Raw genomic sequence first — 26,586 nt, 5'->3', positions numbered from 1 at the left:
AAGAATTAGCAAAACTAAAAGGCAACTGACAGGGCGGGTGGGGGGTGGGGGGGCGCGCCTGGGTGGCTCAGTCAGTTAAGCGTCTGACATCGACTCAGGTCATCATCTCGTGGCTTGTGGGTTCGAGCCCCGTGTCAGGCTCTGTGCTGGCAGCTCAGAGCCTGGAGCCTGCTTTGGATTCTGTGTCTCCCTCTCTCTGCTTCTTTCCCAGCTCACACTCTGTCTGTCTCTCTCAAAAATAAATAAACGTTAAAAAAAAATTTTAAAGGCAACTGACAGAATGGGAGAAGATATTTGCAAACAACATATCAGATAAAGGGTTAGTATCCAAAATCTATAAAGAACTTATCAAACTCAACACCCCCCTCCCTCAAAAAAAAAACAATCCAGTGAAGAAATGGGCAAAAGACGTGAATAGACACTTCTCCAAAGAAGACATCCAGATGGCCAACCGAGACATGAAAAAAAGGCTCACCATCACTCATCATCAGGGAAATACAAATCAAAACCACAATGAGATACCAGAGACCTGTCAGAATGGCTAACATTAACAACTCAGGCAACAACAGATGTTGGTGAGGCTGTGGAGAAAGAGGATCTCTTTTGCACTGCTGGTGGGAATGCAAACTGGTGCAGCCACTCTGGAAAACAGTATGGGAGTTCCTCAACAAATTAAAAATAGAACTACCCTACGACCCAACAATTGCACTACTAGGTATTTATCCAAGAGATACAGGTATGCTGTTTTGAAGGGACACATGCACCCCCATGTTTATAGCAGCACTATCAATAATAGCCAAAGTAGGGAAAGAGCCCAAATGTCCCTTGATGGATGAATGGATAAAGAAGAGGTGGTGTGTGTGTGGAGTATTACCCAGCAATCAAAAAGAATGAAATCTTGCCATCTGCAACTACGTGGATGAAACTAGAGGGTACTATGCTAAGTGAAATTAGTCAGAGAAAGATAAATAGCATATGATTTCACTCATATGAGGACTTTAAGACACAGAACAGATTAACACAAGGGAACGGAAGCAAAAATAATATAAAAACAGGGAGGGGGACAAAACATAAAAGACTCTTAAATATGGAGAACAGAGGATTACTAGAGGGTTTGTGGGAGGGGAGTGGGTTAAATGGGTAAGGAGCATTAAGGAATCTACTCCTGAAATCATTGTTGCACTGTAGGCTAACTAACTTGGATGTAAATTTAAAAAATTAAATTAAAAAAAAAAAAAAGAAATGGGAGACTACATTTAATCAGAGAATGAGAATTATGTAACCCTTGTATGTTCCTTTATTGTTTCAGTTGCCAGAAACCTCACCTCTTAATTAATGCTTGATAGCAACAACAATCTTATTCCAAGTTGCTAATTATAATCTCCTACCTGTAAAAGCTTCTGATCTTTTATTTTTAGTTGGCCTGGTATTTACTGAGGTGCCTCATAGAAGAAATTTTAAAGTAGTATTAATATATGACTACTAAAACATTTTTACAGTTGAGGCACTAAAAGTAAAAAAATTCCTCTCCTCTCAAAGTTGCATTCCATGCTGTCCCTCTCTTTTCCTTCAGGGCTAAACATAGAAAGAGTGGTCTACACTCAATGTCGCCATTTCCTTACCTTCCTTTCATGTTTTGACCCACTGCAATTTGCCTTCTAACTTCACCATTCCACAGATACTTTTGGATTCTATATCCAAACAAAGCAAATGTAACTACTTATTATGTATGCAAACCATAACAAATTAGAGGTGAGAGTTACTATCTAAAATAGAATGTTCTGTAACTATTTTAACCAAGATGTTTTGTAACTTGACATATTTTTTAAATGTTGAGTTGATGATTTTATAGAATGTTACACTTATATTTTTTTAATACAAAATTCTTTATTGGTGTATTTAGCCAAATCTGAAATGGACTTCATATTGTAGATATATGGGTAATGTGTTCTTTGTAAATTGCAGTGCCTAAGACAATCTGGTGATACAGTCGGTCACAAAGTAATTCCCCAAACGATCTCTTCCTCCATTCAAAAAATAGTGAAGGGGATTAAAAGGTATAAACTTGCAGTTTTAAAATAAGTAAGTCACTGGGATATAAAGTATGGCACAGGGAATACAGTCAACAATATTGTAACAACTTTGTATGGTTGACAGAGGATAGTTAGATTTATACTGGTGATCACTTCATAATGTATATAAATGTTGAATCACTATGTATCCACCTGAAACTAATGTAATAATGCATGTCAACTACATTTCAATAAAAAAGAAAAAGGGTTAGAAGAGTATGATTGTGACAGACTGAGAGGTAGCTGAGTATTGAATCCTTGTACCTGTGGCTACTTCAACATAACCAAAGGGGATGACTTGTCTATACAGGCTGAGTTTAACTAGACAAAACTACACTGGACAGTTTGTCTTTGGGGGCTCTTTTTACATTTCAGGCTCCTATTATGTTGGAGACTACTACCTTGGCCTTTTAAATTCGATGTTCAGGCAAGACCCCAAAAGTATACTATCCATAATGTCCACGAACAAATAGATGTCTAAAAAAACCCCCAAAACACAACTATAGCTAATAATAAATACTGAATAAACACTGTTCTAAGTTTTCCATATATCACTATAGATAACATCAGCAAGTATGACAACAAGGATAGCCACTGTGTATCTTAATAGAACATGTCCAAGCAGCATCTTCTTTAATACTCTCAGTGAGCAGGTAGGTGGCATTACTACATTTTAAAGATACTGAAACTGAGTTGCAGGGAAGTTAAGTAACTTGCTTAAGGTTCTATGACTAGGATTGGAATTAAGCCTGGAGCCACACTACTTTCAATGCTTCTTTGGAGATACATGTTTGAATCTGAAATCTGGGATGCCAGGAATATGTCTCCCTGTGTGGATACTGGAAACTCTTCCTGACCTTTTGGAAATTTAATTGCAATTAATGATATCTTTTGTCACTGCAGATACCTGGATGTGAAAGTTTTCCTTCCCACCTCCCTTTTCTCTTCTTCATTGCTTCTAACCATCATTAGGAAGAAATAATTTGGAAAGAAAGTAAAGAGTTAGCATATGAGATAAGAAACAAGAGATGGAGCAGGAAGGGGAGAAGAAGGGAAGGCTTCTTATTTCTCCTACTTCATCAAAAAGTCAGCCCATTATCCATAGGCCCTATCCACAGGTCCACAAAGTTAAATGGAAGGAAAAAGAGAGGAGTGCCTAAGTTGCCCATTGTTGGCTTTCCAAATTTTAGGCATATGCATAAAGTAGGCCATGTAAATAATGAACTGTCCACATGCAATTCAGAAACCAACTAAAAGAGCCTATTAGTGATTTAAAATTTGTAACTTTAATATACATAAAAATTACAAATAAATCTATAAGCAGGATTTCCTTCCTTGTCTACATCTTGATGGTAGCTACTGAATAAACACTGTTCTAAGCACTTTCCATATATCACTATACATAACATCAATGAGTATGGTGACAATAGGATAACTACTGTGTATCTTAATAGACCATATCCAAGCAGCATCTCCTATAATACTCTCAATGAGCAGGTAGGTGGCATTACTACATTCTAAAGACAATGTAACTTGACTTACTTAGTCATTAAGGTGTTAGCTTTGTAGATCAAGAAACTTGAACTTCAAAAACTCACCAAGTTGTTGGAGCTTCATCATCTCCCATTTCACCTTCTTCTACATCCATTCCTTCTTCTCTATCCTCAGTATGCTAAATTTAAAAACATGCATAGCCTGTCATGAAGCAGTTGTCAGGCAGAAGGCAAATACTAGAATAACATTCATACACTGCTAGACAAACACTGTTAGAAGTCTAGCTGCACTTCTGCCTAGACCTACAGTTAATCTTTAAGGCAACAGGAATTCTATGTGACAGGGATCTGAGAACTCAGAAGCAGTATGACAATGATATAAGATAGCTATGAAGATACAGTAAAGTTTTAAGACAGTATTTTTCCACACATGGTTTCTAGATTCTCTTTGCAAAGAAAGGGCCTACGGCTAAATACATTTTAGAAATATATACAATGACCTTTTAGAGAACTGAGAAGACCATTAGTATATTAAGGACTCTAAGAATCGTAGTAAACAACTGTGTTTTTGTCCCCAGCTTTAGTTTGACCAAATAAATCCTCCCCCAACTGCACAGAGAACTCTTATTATTGGGGAATACTTTAGGGTATGCTGAGTGCCTAGCTCTATATTGAGAAATTCAAAAGAACAAGTTTACAGAGAATAGTTCAAGAAGTACTGAAAGATATATGAAGGCGAGAGACAAGATTTTAAAAAATCTTAAGTCAACATCACTTCCAAATTGATAATAATTACATTTAACAAATTATATAAGGTAGTCTAATTTACAGTGAGATGTTAGTTATATCTAATTGATATTTTTAAAAGATTTATAACTTGTTCCTAAATTAAGAATCGGTGCTGAATGTACAGAAATTTGCCAGAAATCTGGACTATCTTCTGGATATATCATAAATAATCTTAAAAGGGGCGCCTGGGTGGCTCAGTCGATTAAGCAGCTGACTCTTGGTTTCAGGTCAGGTCATGATCTCATGGTTCGTGAGCTTGAGCCCCACATTGGGCTGCATTGACAGCGTGGAGGCTGCTTGAAATTCTCTCCTTCCCCCTCTCTCTGCCCCTACTCCACTCACACTCTATCTCTCTCTCTCAAAAATAAACATTAAAAAAAAAAAAAAAGCTAAAAAAAAAAAACCTTTAAAAATAAAGTTGATTATACCTGATGTCTTTTAAAAAATCAGTGGGCAAATGATGGATTATTTAACAAATGGTTCTAATTATACTTGGAAAAAATAAAATTATAACTCAGTTTATTCCATACTCTAACATTCATGCTGGATTAAAGATTTACAAGAAAAATTAAATCATAAAAGCATCAAAGAAAACAAAGGGACTTCTATAATCTGCAGAGTAGAAGCCTTTAGCATTGACACAAGGCCAGAAACAATAAAACAAAAAGACCAAAAACATTAATATTATATCCAGATTTAAAAGTTCTACACAGGGGTGCCTGGGTGGCTCAGTCGGTTAAGCATCCGACTTCAGCTCAGGTCATGATCTTGCGGTTTGTGAGTTCGAGTCCCGCATCAGGCTCTGTGCTGACCGCTCGGAGCCTGGAGCCTGCTTTGGATTCTGTGTCTCCTTCTCTCTCTGCCCCTCCCCCACTTGTCCTCTGTCTGTCTCTATCAAAAATAAATAAAATGTAAAAAAAAACAAAAATTAAAAGTTCTACACAGCAAAGGCACCGTAAGTAAAGTTATAAGAAAAACAATAAACAGGAAAAAAAAAATCAACAAAATGATAGGCAATGAATTAGTAATATTCTGTCTGAGTAGAACTACACAGCAGTAAGAAAAAGACATTTCAACAGTAAAATGGGCAAATGGCAAGAATAGGTAATTCTCTTCCTCACTGCTTCTAATTGTCATGGAAGAAAAATAAATTCCAATAAACATACAGCAAATCCCTCAACTTCATTAATGACCAAGCAATGTAAGTTAAAACAAAGAAGATTTACTTTTTAAGTATATTATCAATTAAGCAAAGTTTTTTAAAAATTGATTAATTCCCAGGGGTGGTGTGTGGCTGTGGGTACACATTCTCTATGTATCAATGGTGACAGTATAAATTTGGGTATAACCTTTCTGAGAAGTAATTGAGTGCAGCTATCAAAATGTGATATATGCATATATTCTGACACAGCAATTTCACTTATTGGAATTTATCCCTAAAGAGACACCTGGATAATTTAGCAATGATATACACTAATACTATTCACTGTAATGCTGTTAACAATTATCCACCGTTAGAAATTATCTAAATGCCTACTGACAGCATTGTAATATATATCCACTTGAAAGACTCATCATGAACCATTAAAAAGACACAGATCCAAATGTACTGATGCAGAAATGCATCCATTTTATACTGTCCAAAGAAGAAAATGGATTGTAGAACAATATGTGTTATATGATCTCATTTTTGGAATAAAACTACACATACAATAAGTCCTGTAAGGACAGACAGAGAATGCTAAGAGTGGTTATCTTTGGGCCTTGGATTATGGGGTAGCCATACTTTCTATGTTAAATATTTCTATCTGATTTGCATTTTTTGCATAGAACATACATTATGTCTATAAATTAGAAATAAAATTTTAAAATTTTTGGTGACTTAGAAGATCCAGTCACAGGATTTATCTTAGTAACAAACTTATGTTTGTTAAATTTTGTATCAGCCTCACCTTCTGACCCAGGGTGCTTTCCTGCTCATTGGTATTGAAAACAGTGACATTTTCCAGATTAAATTGACTCTGCAAGTTAAGACCTATTAAAAAGAAAAAAAAAAAAAAAAAAGATTTTCAAAGCAAATCCACCAAACACCTAAATGTGTTTAAGAATATAACTTTGTTGTCACATAACCAAAACAAAGAAAATGATAAATCCATAATTAAACAAAAGATCAAGTCAGACCCACACCTGGTTTTCAAATCCTTTCTAAAATTCATTTCTTTAAGGTGCCTTTAGAGTATCCAGAATTCTACATATATAACAAATACAGTTGTCCCTGTTATTACTGAAAAATCTAGAGCAATTTTACAGAGTGCAATATGCAGTAATTTATAGTTTTGCTAAAGCACAAATAAAAATTGTATTAAACAAAAAGTGAGCATGTATAACAACATATATAATAAATACGCTGCAGTTAATGAGAGCCAGGTTTCTCACTGTCAAAGAAAGAACTTATAAATAAGAAGGAATATTGGTACTGGATTGAACTCAGAAGTATCAGTATGATCTCATGGTTTTTGTTGTTGGTCATTTAAAAATACATACATAGACACATATTAATATAGATATGTGTGCATATAGATCTTTCCTAGGTCTGTCCACCAAGTGAACCCAGAGCAGTGATACTCTTAGATATCTAGGGCCCAGATCTTGGCTTCTAAATACCATTCTTAAATAAAAGGAATCAGGCTCTTTGGAGAAGTGGCTGATTCTAGGGTTGGGGTAGGGAAAACACAGATGAGCTCTATTTTCTCATACCAGAAAAACATGAAAGAGCTTCCTCCAATGGGCAAAACCAGAACAATCTAAGAAATTAATTACACTATGGGATTATAATCCAGACAATAAAATATCCACAAATTCACACTGAAACAGATGACTGAATTAATAAGTAAATAAGGGAGAGCAGACAACTCTTCTGCATGGAAGAATCCCAAGTAATAGATGTAGAAGGAATAAAAGAAATAGAAAACCAACAACAGGACAACCTAAAAATCATTGCTGTACGCAAATTCACTGATGAAAACTAAAATTAGTGGGTAAAGATCTAAGGAGAAAAAGAGTATGTGCACAGCCTCAAAGTATTTCCCTTCAAATATTAACTACAAAGGCAAAGACAGTAACTCAGCAACAAAAAAATATGATGACCAAGGGATACCACCACCAGTAATAGTATATATCAACATCATGTTGAAATGATGCAGTGAGAAGGCCACATCACCTCTGTGGTCTTCCCCTAAATCCGTATCCTCAATCTTATTACGAAAAAAATCAGACAAAGTTAAATTGAAGGACATTCTGCAAAATACCTGATCAGTACTCTTCAAAAGTATCAAAGTCATGAAAAAAATAAGCAAAGAAATAAGAACTGTCACTGACTGGGGAGAGTAAAGCAACATAGCAACTAAATGGAACATGGGATGCTGGGTTGGATCCCTGGACAGAAAAAAGAAAAATAGTGATAAAATTGGTAAAATCCAAAAAGTCTTAGCATAGTTAATAATGCTGTACCAATGTTGATTTTTTAGTTTTGGCAACTATATTGTGATCATGTAAGAGGCTAACATTAGGTGAAGTTTGTTAATTCAGGTACTCTCTATATTTTCTTCGCAACTCTTCTTTACGTCTAAAGTTATTTCAGTACAAAAGTGAAAGTGGAAAAAAACTATGCTAGATCAAGTAATTAAGCTAGTGAATGAATCTGGTTGCCCATTTAGCACTGACTACTTAAAATACATTTGTCTATTCTCTATTTATTATTTAATATAGTACATGCCATAATTCTCATTAAATCAATAATTTCAGTCAGACTTCACTACATGCTAAACTACATGTTAAACTGGCTTTTTGAAGGTCTTGGGATATACTCCAGTGAATGTCAAGCATCTACAAATGTTTAACATAGATACTATGAGAAAATATCCCCAAATGCCAACCTCCCTTATGTTAGTGGTAAGATTAATTATACACAGCTTTTTCCTTCATTTTTCAAATTTTCTGAAAAAAGTTATTTTTATAATTTAAAAATTAAATTTAAAAACATTACTTATGAAAAGATGCATAATGTTTAAAGCTATATATTAGCAATATATTATTAGTCTTTCAACCAGTCAATAAGGGAAAGAAAAGAATGGTTTTTCTATGTCTTGTTAATTTAGTAATGCTGTACACTGGAAGAGAGGTCTAAAATGTTCTTTAAAATATGATGAGATCTACAAATAAAGGGGATTAAGAGTACACTTATCTTGGGGCGCCTGGGTGGCTTAGTCAGTCAAGTGTCTCCTGACATTTGCACAGGTCATGATCACACGTTTGTGAGCCTGCTTGGGATTCTCTCTCCCTCTGTCTCTCTCTCCCACTAGCATGCCCTCTCTCTCTCAAAATAAATAAACATTTTAAAAAATTAATACAAAAAAGCACGTATGCTTATCTTGATGAGCACTGAGAAACATACAGAATCACTGAATCATTATGTTGTACACTTGAAACAAACATAACACTGTATGTTAATTATACTTCAACTATAAAAAAGAAAAAATAGAAAAAAAGAAATGCAACAAATAGCATCTTATAAATGCATTTGAAATTTTAATTATTTTTAAAATTTTATTTTAGAGAGACAATGGGAGAGAGGGGCAGAGAAGAGTGGGGAAGAGTGGAGAAGAGTAGGGGAGACAGGGGGAGAAAATCTTAAGCAGGTTCCACACCGAGCACGGAACCTGATGTGGGGCTTGATCCCACAATCCTGCGATCATGACCTGAGCTGAAATCAACAGTTGGATGCTCAATCGTATGAGTCGCCCAGGTGCTCCAATACATTTGAAATTTTAGATAATACTCACAAATTCCCAGGAAAAAGGAAGTTACCAAAACTGTCTCAAGAAAAAAATGAAAAGTCTGAATAGTCCCAAATCCATTACATAAATCCAGTTTAAAACATTCCCACAAAATTCTATTGTTGCTAACTGCTTCCTTTGTAAAGCTTACCAAACATTCAAGAAAGAAAGAATACAAAATTACTCCAACTTTTCCCGAAAAGAAGAAAAACAGGAAAATTGACAATTCATTTTATGAATCTGGTACGAAAATCTAATATCATTATAGGGAAGGAAATTTACAGGCCACTCTCCTTCCTGAACTAAATTCACATTATCTCTAAAAAAATAACATTCAAAATCCAGCTATATTTTAAGAGGAGGCCCTATTACAACTAAATTTGAATTATATAATGTAAAAAAAACTGATGAGAGTGGAGGCTGGAAATAACCAAGAAGGACAAAATTATGGCTGAGAATTGAAACCTTGTTCTTATGTCTTCTATAACTTCCAGCAAAGAAACTACAAATTAGTTCTTATGAAGGGGCATAATTCATTCCACAAAAAAGAGACTTCATTTATCACAGATTTAAATGGCAACTAGGTGTCTGGCACCGTTCTAGGCACAGAGAACACAGAAGTAAACAACATACACACTGAAAATGACAGATAGTGCTAAATACTAAGAAGAGATTTGAAATTAGGTGGTGATAATGAGGGACTGTGCTGGCAGGTTTAGAATAGATGCTGAAAGAGAGGCTCCTGAGGAAGTAAAATTGAGACTAACAGCTAAAGTCGGTAGTGTGACAATAATGAACAGGAGGGTCATAGAGGGAAGACAGTGCCAAGGCCCCAAGGTTCAACTGACCCTGGTGTTTTGAAGGCAGAAAGAAGGCAAAATGCCAATTCAATGGGCAAAGAATAGTTTTTTCAATAAATGGTGCTGGGACAACTGGTTATTAATATACACAAAAATGAAACTGAACTCCCACCTCATACGATATACAAAAATTAACTCAAAATGGACCACAGAGCTAAATCTCTTATAAGAGAACACAAGAATAAATCTTTGTAACCTGGGATTAGACGATGATTTCTTACATATGACATCAAGAACACAAGCAACAAAGGAAAAATTGCTATATACCAAAATATAAAACTTTTGTGTTATAAACAATACTATCAAGAAAGTAAAAGGAAATTTGCAGAATGGAAGAAAACATTTGCAAATTACATATCTGATAAGAGTCTAGCATATAGAATATAATGAGAACTCATATAACTACTTAATAAAAAGACAACTCAAAAATTGGGCAAATAAAATAAATAGCCATTTCTTTAAGGAAGACGTACAAATGACCACTAAGCAAATGAAAAGATGTGCGGTGCCTGGGTGGCTCAGTCGGTTAAGCGGCCGGCTTCGGCTCAGGTCATGATTTCGTGGTCCGTGAGTTTGAGCCCCGCGTCGGGCTCTGAGCTGACAGCTCACAGCCTAGAGTCTGTTTCAGATTCTGTGTCTCCCTCTCTCTGACCCTCCCCCGTTCATGCTCTGTCTCTCCCTGTCTCAAAAATAAACGCTAAAAAAAAAAAAAGAAAAGATGTTTAACATATCTAGTCATTAGGAAAATACCAATCAAAACCACAATGAAATACCACTGTATACCTACTCAGGTGACTATTAAAAAAAAAGGCAGAATTAGTAAGTACTAGCCAGGATGTAGAGAAATTGGAATCCATGTGCATGGATGACAGGACTGTAAAATGGTGCAGCTTTTTCACAAAAGAGTTTGGTAGTTCAAGAATTTTTTTTTTTTTTTAAGCACTGATTATTTGAGAGAGACAGAGAGTACATGAATGAGGGAGAGGGGCAGGAGGAGAGGGGGGAGGGAGGGAGAGAGGGGAGCTCAGCACGGAGCCCAATGTGGGGCTCAATCCCATGATTCTAGGATCATGACCTGAGCCGAAATCAAGGGTTGGATACTCAACCAACTGAGCCATCCAGGCACCCCTCCTCAAGAATTTAAATTTAATTACCATATGACTTAGTAATTCCATTCTAGGTATATGCCAAAGAGAAGTGAAAATATACACCCAAACAAAAACTTGTAAACAAAAGTTCATAGCAGCACTGTTCATAATAAACAAAAAGCAGAAACAACCCAAATGTTCATCAACTGACGAATGGGTAAACAAAATGTGGTATATCTATACTGATAATATTATTTGGCTATAAAAAAATGAAATACTGATACATGCTATAAAATATATAAATCTTGAAAATGTTATGTAAGCTAAGTTAAAAAAAGCTCATCAATAAAAGACCACATATTTCATTATTCTATTTTTTTAATGTCCAGAATAGGAAAATGTACAGAGAACAAGGAGATTATTGGTTGTTTAGGGCTTGGAAGAGAGGGTAAGAATGATGACGAGTGAGGCAGGGGTGCAAGTTACTGGGTACAGGGTAGAAAAAATACTCAAAAATTAGACTGCAGTGATGGTTGCACAACCTTGTAAATATGCTAAAAAAACCCCCAGTGAATTGTATACTTTAAATGGTGAATTGTATAAGTGAATTCACATGTTGAAAGCTATTAAATAAAATAAAAAAGCTATTAAAAAAGTAATAGAAAAGGTGAGTTTCCAGTAACAGGTCAATTAATTCCATAAAAATTTACAGAGCATAAACCATGTTCACAGCAGTGTTCCAGATAATGAAGTACAAAAATGGTTCTCTTAAAACCAGTAAAGAGCTGATAAGAAAGTAAGGGATATGTGGCAAACATCCAGAAGAAAAGTAAGGTAAGCAATGCATCATCAATATTTAAAGCCACTTTTGTCTTGAGGACATTTGCCAAACAAGACAATCAGTTGTAAAATTGAGCTACTCTTTTCATAGCTTCCCAAAGCTAGAATGTTAAAAGTAAATCAGGGCCCAAAAATGATGGGCCCACCCAACTATCTTCAAGGCTGGAAACCTGTGGCACTATACCCTCAGGTTAAAATAAACCAAACTACAGCCCAGCACCAAGTCTTCTCAATGATCTAAGGAATTATAGGCCTTAAAGCGGGCTGGATTAAGGTAACCCTGGACTGGTGATAGCTTCCTTCTAAAGGCTCCTGGCAAAAGCAATGAAAACTCTATCTGGAGAAAACTATCTATCCTAGGCCTCAAAATCCCTCAATATTTTCTCAAATATAATACCCAATACTAACCAGATACACAGATAAGAAATCCTGAGAAACAGTAGAAACAAACCCACAAAGACTTCAGATATTAGAATGATCAGACACAGACTATAAAATAGAAATACTTATCCTGGTTAAAAAACTAAAGAAAAAGTTTGAAACTATGAGCAGGGAATAAGAGACTAGAAAGTGATATAGCAGTCTTAAAAAAGACCTTCAACAAATGAAAAATAAAATACAATAGAATGAAAACAATAACAAATTAAAAATTAATTTAGGAGCTGATCTTTCATAGCTGAAGAAAGAAATAGTGAACCAGAAAACCATTCTGAAGAAATTATTCAGAATGTGATACAAAAAGACAAGTAGATAAAAATATAGAAAGAATAAGAGACAGAGGATATAGTGACAAGGTATAACAATGTTTCCTGGAGTTCAGAAAGAAGAGACATACACAATATTTGATGAGATAATGGCTGAAATTTTTACAAACTGGACAAAAGACATTAATCCACAGATTTAAGATTTCTAAAGAATCTCAAGCATGATAAATAAAAAGAAATCCACAATAAGACACATGACAGTAAAACCGAAAAAGCCTGAAAACAAAGATAAAAAATCTTAAGAGCAAAAACAGAAAAACATTTAGATTATCTTCAAAGAAGTTAGACTGACATTTGTGTTGTCTAGAGAACATGGAAGATAGAAGACAAAGTAATGATTATCTCCCACAAGATAAAATCCTGTGTCTAATGCCAACTTAGAATCTTTTACCTACTGAAATCATTCTTCAAGAATAATGATTTTCAGACAAAATACAGACCTTCACTAAAGAAAAGTTTAACAGGGAAATTTTCCACAGATAGAAGGACAGAAATACAAGCAGTAAATACAATGGTAATCTAAATTAATCTTGATCACATTAAGTAGGAAAGAAAAAACAACACAGATCTAGCATGACAAGAAAGAAAACACACTGAAACCATTGCCAACATATACTATGGGTCTCTTTATGTGCAGGCACTGTTGTAAGTGCTTCACATATTTTAATTCATTTAATCCTCACAACAACATATGAAGTAGGTGGTATAACAGCCTGATATTAAGGAAAGGAAGACTGAGGGAAAGAGGTATTAAAATCTGGCATATTTGAACAGATTGTGAAAGGCTCTCGAGAACTGGTTATATTTCATTTCTGGATTCTGCCAGTAGTTACACAAGTAATTGATTCAGAATAATTATAGTATACATTTATTTTATGCACTTTTCTATATGAGTGCTGTATTTCACAATGAAAAATGGTAAAAGAAATGAGAGGACATAATTGTGTCTAAACGGTAATGACTGAGGGAGAAAATGGAAGTGGAAAAATCAGCATGCATTACAAATGAAATACAGACATGGTAATTCATATCTACATACATGTGATTCAACTGCACATTTTTATTATTAATAAGCTTGGAACTTAAAAAGAATTACTATGTAATTCTTGATCATCATAGTAATTACAAATTACCATGTTGTACATCTGAAACTAATATGATACTATGTCAACTATACAAAAAAAAATCAGTGACTTCAAGCATTACCTATATGATGCATTAGGAACAGTATAATTACCAGTAAAAGAAAATAAAGTGACAATTTCCTATTAAACTTGTGAGAACTATTTTTCTTATTACCATCACAACAGCTTCTGAATTAAAAACTGAGAAAGATTCCCCTTCAAAACATTTATTTAATGCATAAAAGCTTACCTGATTTCTCAGATAAAGGGAAAAGCCTGGCCAAAAAGAGTTGAATTCGTCCACAGAAGACTGTATTCTGGGATTTTGATAATCTTCTTAGGAGATCTAACAATATATGGAAATGAAGGTTATAGGAGATCATTCTATGTTTATTACAACTATACCCAAATTTGTTAACCAGCCTGTCAAGAGCATTTCCCTAAAGCAATAGTTCTCAAAACTGGGGTACAAACTATTGTCATAAAAAAAAGCACTAAAAAATTAGGAATGAAATGAGTTTAGCATGGACAAGATAAATTTTACTAATTTTTTTTTTTTTGGTTTTAAGTTTATACCCCAAACAAGAACAGTTTAATTTAAAGTGAATGATCAGTTTTAACAAATCAGTCTGTTATAAAAATGATGGTACTAATCTATTTTTAAAAATTTTATCACTTGCGTTTAATTCAACCACCTGTTTCTCTAACCACATTTATGTTTTAACACGATCATTTACTAATTAATTACTTACCATTGCACATACGTAGTAGATAATTTTTCCCAGCAGAATAGAATGTATTCTGAAATTAAGACAGAAATTATTACTACTGTTCAGAAGTTGTTGCACACTCTTTGATGATAAGTTACAGGAAAGAAGGTATTAAAGAATACTAACATGGGAATGTAAGCTGGTGCAGCCACTCTGGAAAACAGTATGGAGGTTCCTCAAAAAAACTAAAAATAGAACTACCCTACGACTCAGCAATTGCACTACTAGGTATTTATCCAAGGGATACAGGTGTGCTGTTTCGAAGGGACACATGCACCCCTATGTTTATAGCAGCATTATCGACAATAGCCAAAGTATGGAAAGAGCCCAAATGTCCATCGATGGATAAATGGATAAAGAAGTGGTATATATATACAATGGAATATTACTCGGCAATCAAAAAGAATGAAATCTTGCCATTTGCAACTACGTGGATGGAACTGGAGGGTATTATGCTAAGTGAAAGTAGTCAGTCAGAGAAAGACAAATATCATATGACTTCACTCATATGAGGACTTTAAGAGACAAAACAGATGAACATAGGGAAGGGAAGCAAAAATAATACAAAAACAGGGAGGGGGACAAAACATAAGAGACTCATAAATATGGAGAACAAACAGAGGGTTACTGGAGGGGGTGTGGGAGTGGGGATGGGCTAAATGGGTAAGGAGCACTAAGGAATCTACTCCTGAAATCATTGTTGCACTATATGCTAATTCATCTGTATGTAAATTTAAAAAACAAAATTAAAAAAAAAAGAACACTAACATGCACTGAGTTTACAATGCCACTTTTACTTTTTCCCCCTCAAACATTTTAAGCGAAATAGATATTTTCACATATATAACAAAACATGTTACTGAGTAACTGTTTTAAATATGAAAAGTGTGCATTTTCCAGTTAATTGTTACTACTCAGTCAAATTTTGTTAAACTTTTTCTTCCCACATGCCTCTTAACTTGGCTCCCCAAGTAAGACAGTGTAATTCCCTCATAAGGACAAACTTTTCAGCAGTCACCAATATTAAAAATAAGCAAAAAAAAAAAAAAACAAAACAAAACCCCCAAAACAAAAAAAACTATCCTCTGAACTCTGAATCTGTAGAAACATAATGTAAGCATAAAAAGAAACTAAGGCACTTACTGATTTCCAAGTAGCAACATTTTTTTCCACAAAAGTGAATATCGTGTCACACTGATCCAAAGGAAGACAATCCAAAACATCTCCCAATAATACAAAAGGTGTAGATGCGGTACAAATACCTTCAAGTGGAGCACAAGCCAATTTAAAAATTTAAAAAACTGTACAGTAAAATAGCCCATGCAAAATAATTCTGAAGAATATCTTAACAGTATACTCTCTCACCCCTAACAAATTTTTTAAGACAAGAAATGGAAGCAACCTAAAAGTCCCCAATATGGGACATACTTAAGTAATTTTTGGTATGTGCACTCAATAATGATGATGATAATAATTCTTGATAATACTTCTAGAGCATTTACTATATGTCAGGCACGCTAAGTAAATACTTTATGTATACTAACACATTTAATCCTTATAACCCTATGAGGTAGATAATATTACCTCCAGAATGGGAAAACTGAGACACAGAGAAGTTAAATAACTTGCCCAAGGCCATAGAGCCAGTAAGTGGTAGAGCTGGGATACGAACCCAGGCAGTCTGGCTCCACAGTCTGTTTTCTTCACCACTAAGCTATTCAAAAGAATATAATGCAGCCAATTAAAAACGATGGTTATGACGACTATAACTTGGAAAATGCTTATAATGTTAAGTGAAAAAGGCAGGATTCAAAACTGTACGTATTATATGGTTACAATAATAAAAGTTTTAAAAAAGACTAGAGAAACTAAAAACATATACCAAAATGAATGGTAGTTTTTTAAAGTAGAGGAATTATGAATAGTATTTTCCCATTTCCTCATTTCCAAATGTTCCATAGTGTTGTTAAATATCATTCTGATTTGAAAAGATTACCTTCAAAAAAGATAATAAAAAAAAGTTTGATACTGATGTCAACTATTATTAAACATTTAAAATAAAAGCATTGTTTGAAGGGAAAAGATGGTATAGTAAAAAGCTGTTTATTTCAAAATTCAATGTTATTTAACTACAGCAATAAATTTAAAAACTTTTTAAAGAAAAGGTCACTTGCACTAGCTAAAAATACTTTAATCTTGCTGCTCATTCTTCCTTCTCTCTTAAGGAAACACTTACTAGCACTTGTTAAGTGTTTTAAAAAAGTAGCCATTTGGGGCGCCTGGGTGGCGCAGTCGGTTAAGCGTCCGACTTCAGCCAGATCACGATCTCGCGGTCCGTGAGTTCGAGCCCCGCGTCAGGCTCTGGGCTGATGGCTCAGAGCCTGGAGCCTGTTTCCGATTCTGTGTCTCCTTCTCTCTCTGCCCCTCCCCCGTTCATGCTCTGTCTCTCTCTGTCCCAAAAATAAATAAACGTTGAAAAAAAAAAAATTAAAAAAAAAAAAAAAAAGTAGCCATTTAAGCACAGTATGCAAACAACATATCTAGGGAGCACTGTAAGCCCAAAACGCTGCAATTGATACAGTATGTTCAATTCAAAAGAAAGTATTATTTCCAGCTCTACTCTGCACTGGTATGATGCCATCTGCAATGTGATGTGAGGGATACTGGCCAAGAACCAGTGGGTGGCATAAGGCAGCAGATTTCAACTCAATACAAGGGAAACCTGACAAAACTAAGAGAAATCAAATTAGTAAGCTCTATCAATGGGCGTATAGGCTGGATGACCACCTGCCAGGGATGTTATGGGGGGTGGGGGGGGTGGGGGCGGAGAGGCCAGAGATGGACTAGATAACTAGAAAACTGCCACAGTACCTTACCACTTTAGATCCTGAGAAACAATATGCTCTGTACACCCAAGAGATCTGAGAGGCATATTCCCTGCCCATAGTTGCAGTGTAGTTTGACATGAGTTAACTCACGTTTAATTACAGAACTTAAGAAAATTACCTAATTCCACTCCTGAAGGTTCTGATTCAGTAAAACTAAGTGAGGCCTTGCAATCTCATTTAAAAACAGAGATTCAGTGGTGATTCTGACGAACTGGACTATAGCATGATCCCCCAGAACTTTCACAACCTGTGTCTTAGCCTTTCTACACCGCATTCTTTGCTTCACCTTAACCTTGGCCACAGATTCCCTCTTCTCAATTCCCAGACACTTTGCTATATTGATACTTCCATGGTTTTGTTTTCAATGCTTTTCTCTGCCTAGTTTTCCTCCTTTCTCATGTGGCAAATTTCTGCTCCATCTTTCAAAGCACATGACAAATATCCATGAACCTAAAAAACTCCTGATACCTTTGAACAGGCCACCCCATCTATACTTCTAAAGCACAGTATAGATAAATTATAGTATTTACCATACATTATTTTTAAGCAGACTATGAGCTTTTTAAGGGTAGGCATTTTTGTACATTTTAATCAGTAAAGTGTCTGATGATAAAGAGAAGCTCAAAAAGTATCTGCTGAGTTGAACGTAACAAAACATATTTATGGACAATTTGAAAACACGCCACGTAAAGAATAATAATCTCTGTCAAGAAGGACTTTTCCCCATCCAATTAAATTAAAAAAGCATCTAAGACTTTATTTTCGGTGTAACTAAGTTCATAAGTTCTTATCTTTCTCAAATAAAGTTCTAAATATAGACTTTGTATAACTTTAACTGTTAAACATATTACTAGTCTACCAGAGTTAACACATCAAGGTAATCAATGAATTAAGGAGACACAGCTGTTTGACAGAAACTGGGGAAGGAACACTCCATTGCAGAACTCATTTAGGCATGCTGAATGAATGAATGAATGAATGAATGAATGAATATCCTGTATAAAAGTTTAATGTGTGTCAAGGTGCCTGGGTGGCTCAGTCTGTTAAGTGACCGAGTCTTAATTTCGGCTCAAGTCATGAACCCACAGTTCGTGGGATTGAGTCCCACTTTAGGCTCTGGGCTGACAGCATGGGGATTTTCTGCTTGGGATTTTCTCTCTCTCTCAAAATAATTAAAGAAATATAAATAAAAGTTTAATGTGTGAAGTCAGAATTTATGAACTATGCTTAAGTTCACAGAATAGCTTGCTGCTGCACTAGAAGATCACTTTTACCTTGAATAGTCTAGTTTTTGTACGAATAGGTATCAAAATAATGTGAATAATGCTTTACAGATTAAAAGGCACTTTTCACATAAATTATCTGAATTAATGAGTATTTCAATTAAATTTGTTAAAAGACTACTGATGAACTAGTTTTTCACTGCTTCTTTCTGCAAACATTTAATGAGCTCCCACTTATGTGTTAGACACTGTGTACTTCCTTTTTCTAATTTAAAAATTTTTTTTAAGTTTATTCATTTTGAGAGAGACAGAGAGAGCAAGTCAGGGAGGGGCAGAGAGAGAGAGGGAGACAGAGTATCCCAAGTAGGCTCTGCACTGTCAGTACCCGGCCTGATGTGGGGCTCGAACTCATGAAATGTGAGATCATGACCTGATCCGAAACCAAGAGGCAGATGCTTAACTGACTGAGCCACGCAGGCACCTCGACATTGTGTACTTCCTAAATGCCTTTTTTAGTCTTGAAACCATTCCCCAACATCACTGCCCCATTTTAACAGTCCCCTACTTTTCCTGCCAACAGTCTCTCCCAATCCAACTCTTCCACCATAGCTCCTTGTTAGCTTAGTATACAAAACCCTTAACAAAGAACCCTAAGCTACCTCTGCTGCTTCTTTCCTCACCATTGTCATCATCCTCTCACCCCTCTGCTCAACACAATTCTTTAGCCAGGCTGAACTTGGCCTTTACGTAGCTGTGTATTCCTTTCCCTTTCTGCCTGACAAATCCATCATCCCTCACATCCCAGCTCCTGTTACAGCTTCCCTTCTAAGACCTTCCTTATTCCCTTAGAGTTTAGAGAATCACTCCAACCACACTTCATTCCTACTTCACAGTAATTAGACCATAGTAAGAAGTTTACACATTTGTTTCCCCCATTAGCCACGAGGCTCCTTATGGGCAGGGATAGGTTTTCTGTACCATTGAATCTTCTAGTCCTGGCTCAGTACCAGGCACATAGTAGATGCTCAATAAATATTTACTGAATGAACGAAACAACTGGAGAACAAAGAAAGTGCCAAAATGTGTGCTGCATACTAGAGACGAGAAGTGTCAGCTAATTTCATTGGGATAACATCTTGGCAAAGGTAGTAGGGAGAATTTGAAAAACGAACAAAATCAAATAGATGAGAGGTATGAGGAGAATAAGTTTTAAATAAAGCATGTCACGTCAATGATTACTTAAAAAAAACAAAACCGTACTTACCTTCAGTTACTCCCCCAATAGCAAGAGAAATAATAGCTAAAACGTTTTCACATGATGAGTGATTTATCTACCAACAGAGGAGAAAACAATTTAATTTAGGGGCCAGAGTCCAGGCTAGTTTGATAAGAATAAAAACATATTTTCTGACATCAAATTATCAGAAATACAAGATAAACACATTTCTTACATATAATAAAATTACTAACATAAAAATACAAAAAATGAAAAATAGTAATAGAATCATTAATTGTCAAAGTAGATCAAGTAAATAACAATCAAGGTGATTCACTTAAAATACAATGGTCTCAGGAAAATGGTTATATTACCATGACTATGGCAACAAGCTAATCAAGTACAGAAGCAGAGGCCATAACTCAATCAATGGCACAGGGCAAAGACAGGGCCAGGGTAATTAGTTGTACTGGTGTATCAATATGCCTGAGGGTTTTAATAGAAGGGAGGTAATGCTCAGGTTCAATAACGTCATAGAAACTAGCATTTTTTGAGTGCTCGTTAAGTGTTTTATACAGCAGCCTTGAAAGAATATTATTTCCCCTCTTACAAATGAAATTGAGCCTCAGTAAAGCAAAGTAACTTGTCCAATGCCTCACAAGGCGTATGTGACTAGGTCTGAAGAAGAGAAAAAAAAATGAGTTTTGATATAGAATTGTTCAAAAGAAAGGGACACTGTATTATGGTCATTAGAAAAGGATCCAGCTTCTTGAGACACAACCTTTACTTAACCAAGAATAAACTACTGAAAGTTTTCCTTTCCTTTGGGTGCCCCACTAATGGTAAATAAATTCAATTTTCATGTTTAGGTTAAATTTCTCTACTGAAGTTGGATAGGCTCTAGTTATTTTTGTATGCTTACTGATGAAGTCATCATAGGAAAATGAGGTCATGGAATCCCAGTACTCATGCTGAACATCCTTGGACTAGACCTTTCATGTTACTGAAGGATGTCACTGTTTCTAGAGCAAAGTGAAAGGGCCGATCTAAAATTCTAGTTCTTGCTCAGGAACACCTCATATCAACTTTTCTTCTATTCACTTGGAGAGCTCATTTGTTAAACCAAACCCTTAAATTTCACTTGTGCTGCCAAAATCCTGAACAATTACATAATCCCTATATTGTGATCAAGTCAGCTTTCACAAAGTAGCAAGTTCACTACAGAAAAAAATAATCGTAAATATTGAGATAAAAGCAATTTCAAAAATAACATTTATTAATTTATCAGCAAAATTTTAACAATAAAGAAAAACATACTTACAATTTCTTCTTCTAGAACACCTCTGAAAGCTTGGTCAAGGGTACATTTTTTTTCATTTTCACTATTAAAAACAAAAGACACCTGAATTTTTTTAAACAGCTCAAGGTAAGTATAGCGATCTTGGCAAGTGATATTTCATGGATATCAATGCCTTACCTGCCAGGTAATTGGCTGAAGGTATTCAACAACGGCTTTATATTTTTGTTGTTCAGGGCCTCTCTAGTAGACTTCTAGAAAAGTAAAAATAGATGTAAGTGGAAATATTTTTGCTTATTATTTACTGAAAAACATTACTCATCAATGGTCTGTCTAGCTGGAAATGCTTATGCGTGGGAAAAATTACCTATCAGTCATTCCATCAGTAATTATTTATTTTTTTAAGTTTATTTATTTATTTTTTTTGAGAGAGAGAGAGAGAGAGAGAGCGAGAGCAAGCGAGCAAGTGCGAGCCCAAGCAGAGGAGGGGCAGAGAGAGAGGGAGAGAGAAACTCCCAAGCAGGCTGCATACTGTCAGTGTACATGAGATCATGATCTGAGCCGAAATCAAGAGTTGGATGCCCGAGTGGCTGAGCCACCCAGGTGCCAATGATACACACTCTAATCACTGTGAACTTAACAAGAGCTTCCCAAGTAGACTTTCTCATTCTAGGTGTTCCCACCTACCATTTCTTAAAATATCACATACATGAGAGTATACTGTTTTTTTTTTTTTTTTTTTTAATCTCCAAATGCCTCCTTATTTATAGGCTTTCATTTTAAAATTTCACAGCCCCCTCTCAAGTCCTTGATATTATCTCCCTCAACCCATCCAACCTTATTTCCCACTGCAACTTAACATATACTCTCCACTAAGGTCTAGCCATTTTTTCATTATTTTCTGTCAAGCTCATTCTAGTGTTTTCATTTATGTTGTTCTTCCCACCAGCTCATGCAAATTCTATCCATTCTTCAAGACCCATCTCAAGTCCAACCTTCTCTAGTTTGCTCAGCACAGTCCCTGACACATAGTCAACACTGAATACCTGCTATTTGTCTTAAACTAGCCATAATTTGAAAGACAAAAAAGCAGGGGGTGGGATTTGGCTCGGTTGGTAGAGCATGCAACTGTAAGTCTCAAGTTGTAAGTTTAACCCCTGCACTGGGTGTAGAGATTACTTAAAAATAAAACTTAAAAAAACAAAAAAGAAGTATCAAAGACAAAAATACTGCAAAGTCATTCACTCTGTGAAAATCCACATACACTTGGAAAGTCATCTCTTTACCCCCAGGAGTTAGATTTACACTGGAAATGTCCATTCCTGACTCTGCCAAAAGGAGACTGTGTTATCTTGGACATATCTGCTTGTTTCTTTGTGCTTCAATTTCTTCACCAGTTAAATAAGGGGGTTGTTGTAGATGCTTATTACTAATAGCAGCAGAGGCACCACGTGGGAACTTGTTAGAAACGCACACTTTCAGGCTCCATTCCAGACCTACTGAACCAGTCTACATTTAACAAGATCTCCAAGTGATCCCACTGCACACTGAACCTTTAGAAGTAGTGGACCAGATGATCTCCAATTAAATGGTCCCCTCTGCGACTAATACGATATTGGATACTGCTAACAGTTACTCTTAGCAGAATTTCAGAGCACCTGGGATTACAGCAAAATACACAGAAAGAAAACGATTCTGAAGACATAACTAAGATATAACCTGATTAACAAATAAACCCTCATTGTATGGGAAAAAAATTACCTGCACACAAGAAAACTGACTACAAAGAATCAATTTTCTTTCACAGAATTTTTATTCTGCCGTCACTATAACTAGGTAAGCACAGTTAAATATGTCAGTAGTTGAATCATGATTTGAAATACTGGCTCAAATGCTAAAGACAAATATAGGCAAACAACTTAGGACAGGGTTCTTCATGCTGTGATGGGCAACATAAAAAGAATCCTGGGTCTGAAGTCAGAAACACCAGGGAAGTACATCACCTAACTCTGGCAGGGGGGTGGTCTCCAATCTACCAGGCTTAACAGAACTTTGCCTACTTCACAGTGCTAAGAGTTAAATAAGCTAACAAAAACGCTCTGTAAGGCGCTCCCAAACGCTCAAAGTACTCCTCCTCATTTTGTAAGAATAAAAAGACATCTGGCAACAATTCCCAAGCTGATCTCTGTTTTCCTGCTTTGGATCTCCTCGTTAATCTCTTAGGAGAGAGATATGGTAGGTTAAAGGGTGGTGAAAAAGCGGCCAGAACCACCACCACCCGCAGCTTAGGGGGCGGGGCGGGAGCCCGTTCTCTGGGCTAAAACCACTCCCGCCTTCACCCTTAAGCAATTTTGGAGACACCTGCCCAGCTAAGCGAGCACTGCACGGGAGCTCGACCGCACTGGCGGGAGTCTGCGGATAAACCCTCCACGCAGGGCACAAAGGCGCCCAGAACGCGGAGTTCAGAGACCTGCCTGCAGAAGGACGGAGGCGGACAGCTCAGGACGCACGGAAGAGGCAAGTAATGCGTCTTTCCCACCTCCCAACCCCCGACGGGGCCGGGAGCCGACACCGCGCCTTACACACCTCCGTCCCCGCTTTACCCCAGAGCAAAATTCGAGTGTTTTCAGGAAGAGGAGGAAAAAGATAGAGCCGGGTTAGGGCCACATTCTCCCACGGTCCGCTCACCGTAAACCGCGTCCGCGCTTCGGGCAAACTGAAGAGTGGCGGCGTCGGAGACATCTTCTCGGCTGCGCGTGCCCGCCACCGCGCTGCGGCGCTAGCGGATGACGTCAAGCGGGAGTAACGAGATTGCTGCCTCCGTGTTCGGCTAGAGCGGCCTGTGAGCCTAGGGGTGGGTCGGCTGGCTGCTGGCCGCTTCCGCGGTGACTTGAATTCAGCGGGGCGTTGGAAGGCTGAGTCAGCCACACCATGTCTAGTCCGGTTTCGTAGGGAACTGTTGGGGTGACGGTATATGAGGGGCCTCGCCCTGTAAGCTCGGCGCTGCTGGTCGGGGAATAGGCCGGGACCCGCGCAATTGTGGTGGTTTTCCTGCTTTGGGGAAACCCGGTGAATGGCGGGTAGTAAGGCTCACTGGGTCGCGCTGGAAGGTAACCGCTGCCCGGGAATCCAGAGCAGGTGGGTTATCTGGGAGTGCCCCAGGCTGGGGAAGTTGTTGGCAGTGCCTGTGATCTCCGGACCGCAGTCGTTCTCCGGAGGGAGTGGTCTCAGCTACGGCCTTGCTGAGTAGTTCGTGGGCCTTTATAGTTCATGGGCTCTGTAGCTTAGGAGCAGTTCCCTTTTATGTGAAATAGAAAAAAAAAGGGGGGGGGGAGGGTGGTGCCTGGGTGGCTCTGTCGGTTAAGCGTCCGACTTCGGCTCAGGTCATGATCTCACGGTACGTGGGTTCGAGCCCCGCGTCGGGCTCTGTGCTGACAGCTTGGAGCCTGGAGCCTGCTTCGGATTCTGTGTCTCCCTCTCTCTCTACCCCTCCCCGCTCGCACTCTGTCTCTCTCAAAAATAAATAAAATGTTAAAAAAAAAAAAAGCCTGTATCACAAGTCTGTCGAAAAGCTCAAATGAAACAAAGCAAATGTGGCTTGTAATGGGAATATGAGCATCATTATCAATACCTTGGTATCAGTTAACTTTGCTGCACATAGAGGTGTCTACTGAAAGAGACCGAAGAGGAATGCAAAACTCGAGGCTCGTTGGAAAATGGATGGCACTGCATCCAGGGTAGAGACCCCAGTTGCAAAACCCTTAGTCCTCACAGGGGAGGCGTGGCCAATGAAAGGCCAAGGGGCACTTTCTCTGTTGGACTTAAATGCTGTGGGGAAAGCAGCACTGACCCAAACGGGAGGAACTTCCCTAACGATCTTAGACCGTTCCATGTGTACCTTGTTTCCTTCTTTGGCTTCTAACAAGAATACAGGAAGCTAACCAAAGGATAATTTTGCATAATCTTGCCCCTAAGTGGGAATTGTGAACAATGGTGGCTACCTGGAGCATTGCAGTCTTTTTTTAGCATCAACAGAATCCAGGCGCCTGGGTGGCTCAGTCGGTTAAGCGTCTGACTTGGGCTCAGGTCATGATCTCCCGGTCTCGGCATCCGGCTCTATGCTGACAGCTCAGAGCCTGGAGGCTGATTCGGATTCGGATTCTCCCCCACTCTGCCCCTCCCTCACTCATGCTCTGTCTCTGTCTCTCAGTAATAAATAGGCGTTAAAGAAAACTTAGAATCAACAGAATTACTCATGTTTGAGTGTATGACTTAAATTTACAAGTTGACTAAATAAACTGGTATTAGCTGATGTAATAGGATTATTATTATATTACAGATCATTATTAACTATCTGGAGTACAACTAAGACATGAGAGGTAAATTAAAAAAAATTTTTTTTTACAAGAATTCAAACATAAGAACTAGAGTGTATTATTCACCAAAGCCCCATGACTTAGAATTCTATTTGTTTATTTGACAAACATCTGTTAGGCACTTGTATACAGTGGACAGTATTTGTTGAATAAATAATAACTATTTGAACAAATGATTGAACAAAATAATATAGCTTAATTCTTTTTTGAGGAACTCTATTTGACATAAAGGAAAACTATACAATTTCTATCAGTAATTTAGGTAATAGTTGCTATAAGTGATGAAAAGAGAATCAATACCACATGTGGTCAAGGAACCTTCATGCATTCCTCTTCGATCTTTCTCTTTCAGTACACACTGAATAGGAGAGATCTTCCAAATAGAATGGTATGAGCAGAAGTGTGGAAGGGAGAAGGCACAGTGAAAGATAGCTGTTTATTTTTACTTTAACATTGGCTTCTGCACAGAAATAGGGCTGAAGCGTCCAGCTGGAACCAGATTGTATTGATGTTTGCGGCCAAAGAATGTTATGGGTTTAAAAATGGCTTTTACAGCAGGTTATTACTGGCAGTTTATTTTGGAGTGAAGGAGAGAAATGAGCCATTTTGCTGCTAATGAGTGAGGCAACACCAGATGAAAGTGTAGGAAAAAACGTAATCAGGTGACAATGGGGAGTTATTGTTTAATGAGTACAGATTTTAGCTTGGGAAGATGACAAATTTCTGAAATGGATAGTCGTAATGATTGTGCAATAATATGATGTACTTATGTCACTGAATTGTACACTTAAAATGATTAAAATACTAAGTTTTATGTATGTTTTACCACAATAAAAATTTAAAAAGAAAACCTATTTTTAAAAAGGTAGCACTCTGATGCTAGATACCTTAAAGACAAACATCAAAGACATTGGTATGATCTTGAGAACTCAAGGTAAGATTATATTCATT

The 26,586-nt window shown here is 37.0% G+C and overlaps 1 protein-coding gene across 1 annotated transcript in view; it reads right to left on the bottom strand.

The window, feature by feature from the left end:
• Nucleotides 1-24,064, bottom strand: part of THOC1 (THO complex subunit 1) — a 52,677-nt gene extending 28,613 nt beyond the window's left edge. The window contains exons 1-9 of the mRNA XM_047828772.1: nt 23,948-24,064; nt 21,440-21,513; nt 21,284-21,344; nt 20,011-20,077; nt 15,779-15,897; nt 14,618-14,666; nt 14,116-14,211; nt 6,307-6,389; nt 3,671-3,744 (exon numbers count right to left, since the gene is read on the bottom strand). Of these exons, the coding sequence (XP_047684728.1) occupies nt 3,671-3,744; nt 6,307-6,389; nt 14,116-14,211; nt 14,618-14,666; nt 15,779-15,897; nt 20,011-20,077; nt 21,284-21,344; nt 21,440-21,513; nt 23,948-24,001 (677 nt within the window). The 5' untranslated portion in view covers nt 24,002-24,064. The remainder of the gene's footprint in view (nt 1-3,670; nt 3,745-6,306; nt 6,390-14,115; nt 14,212-14,617; nt 14,667-15,778; nt 15,898-20,010; nt 20,078-21,283; nt 21,345-21,439; nt 21,514-23,947) is intronic.
• Between the last annotated feature and the right edge of the window lie 2,522 nt (nt 24,065-26,586).

Source organism: Prionailurus viverrinus, chromosome D3, assembly GCF_022837055.1.
Source record: "Prionailurus viverrinus isolate Anna chromosome D3, UM_Priviv_1.0, whole genome shotgun sequence".
Taxonomy (NCBI): domain Eukaryota; kingdom Metazoa; phylum Chordata; class Mammalia; order Carnivora; family Felidae; genus Prionailurus; species Prionailurus viverrinus.
The sequence above is the reverse complement of the archived record's forward strand: the minus strand, read 5'-3'. Positions and strand labels throughout refer to the sequence as shown.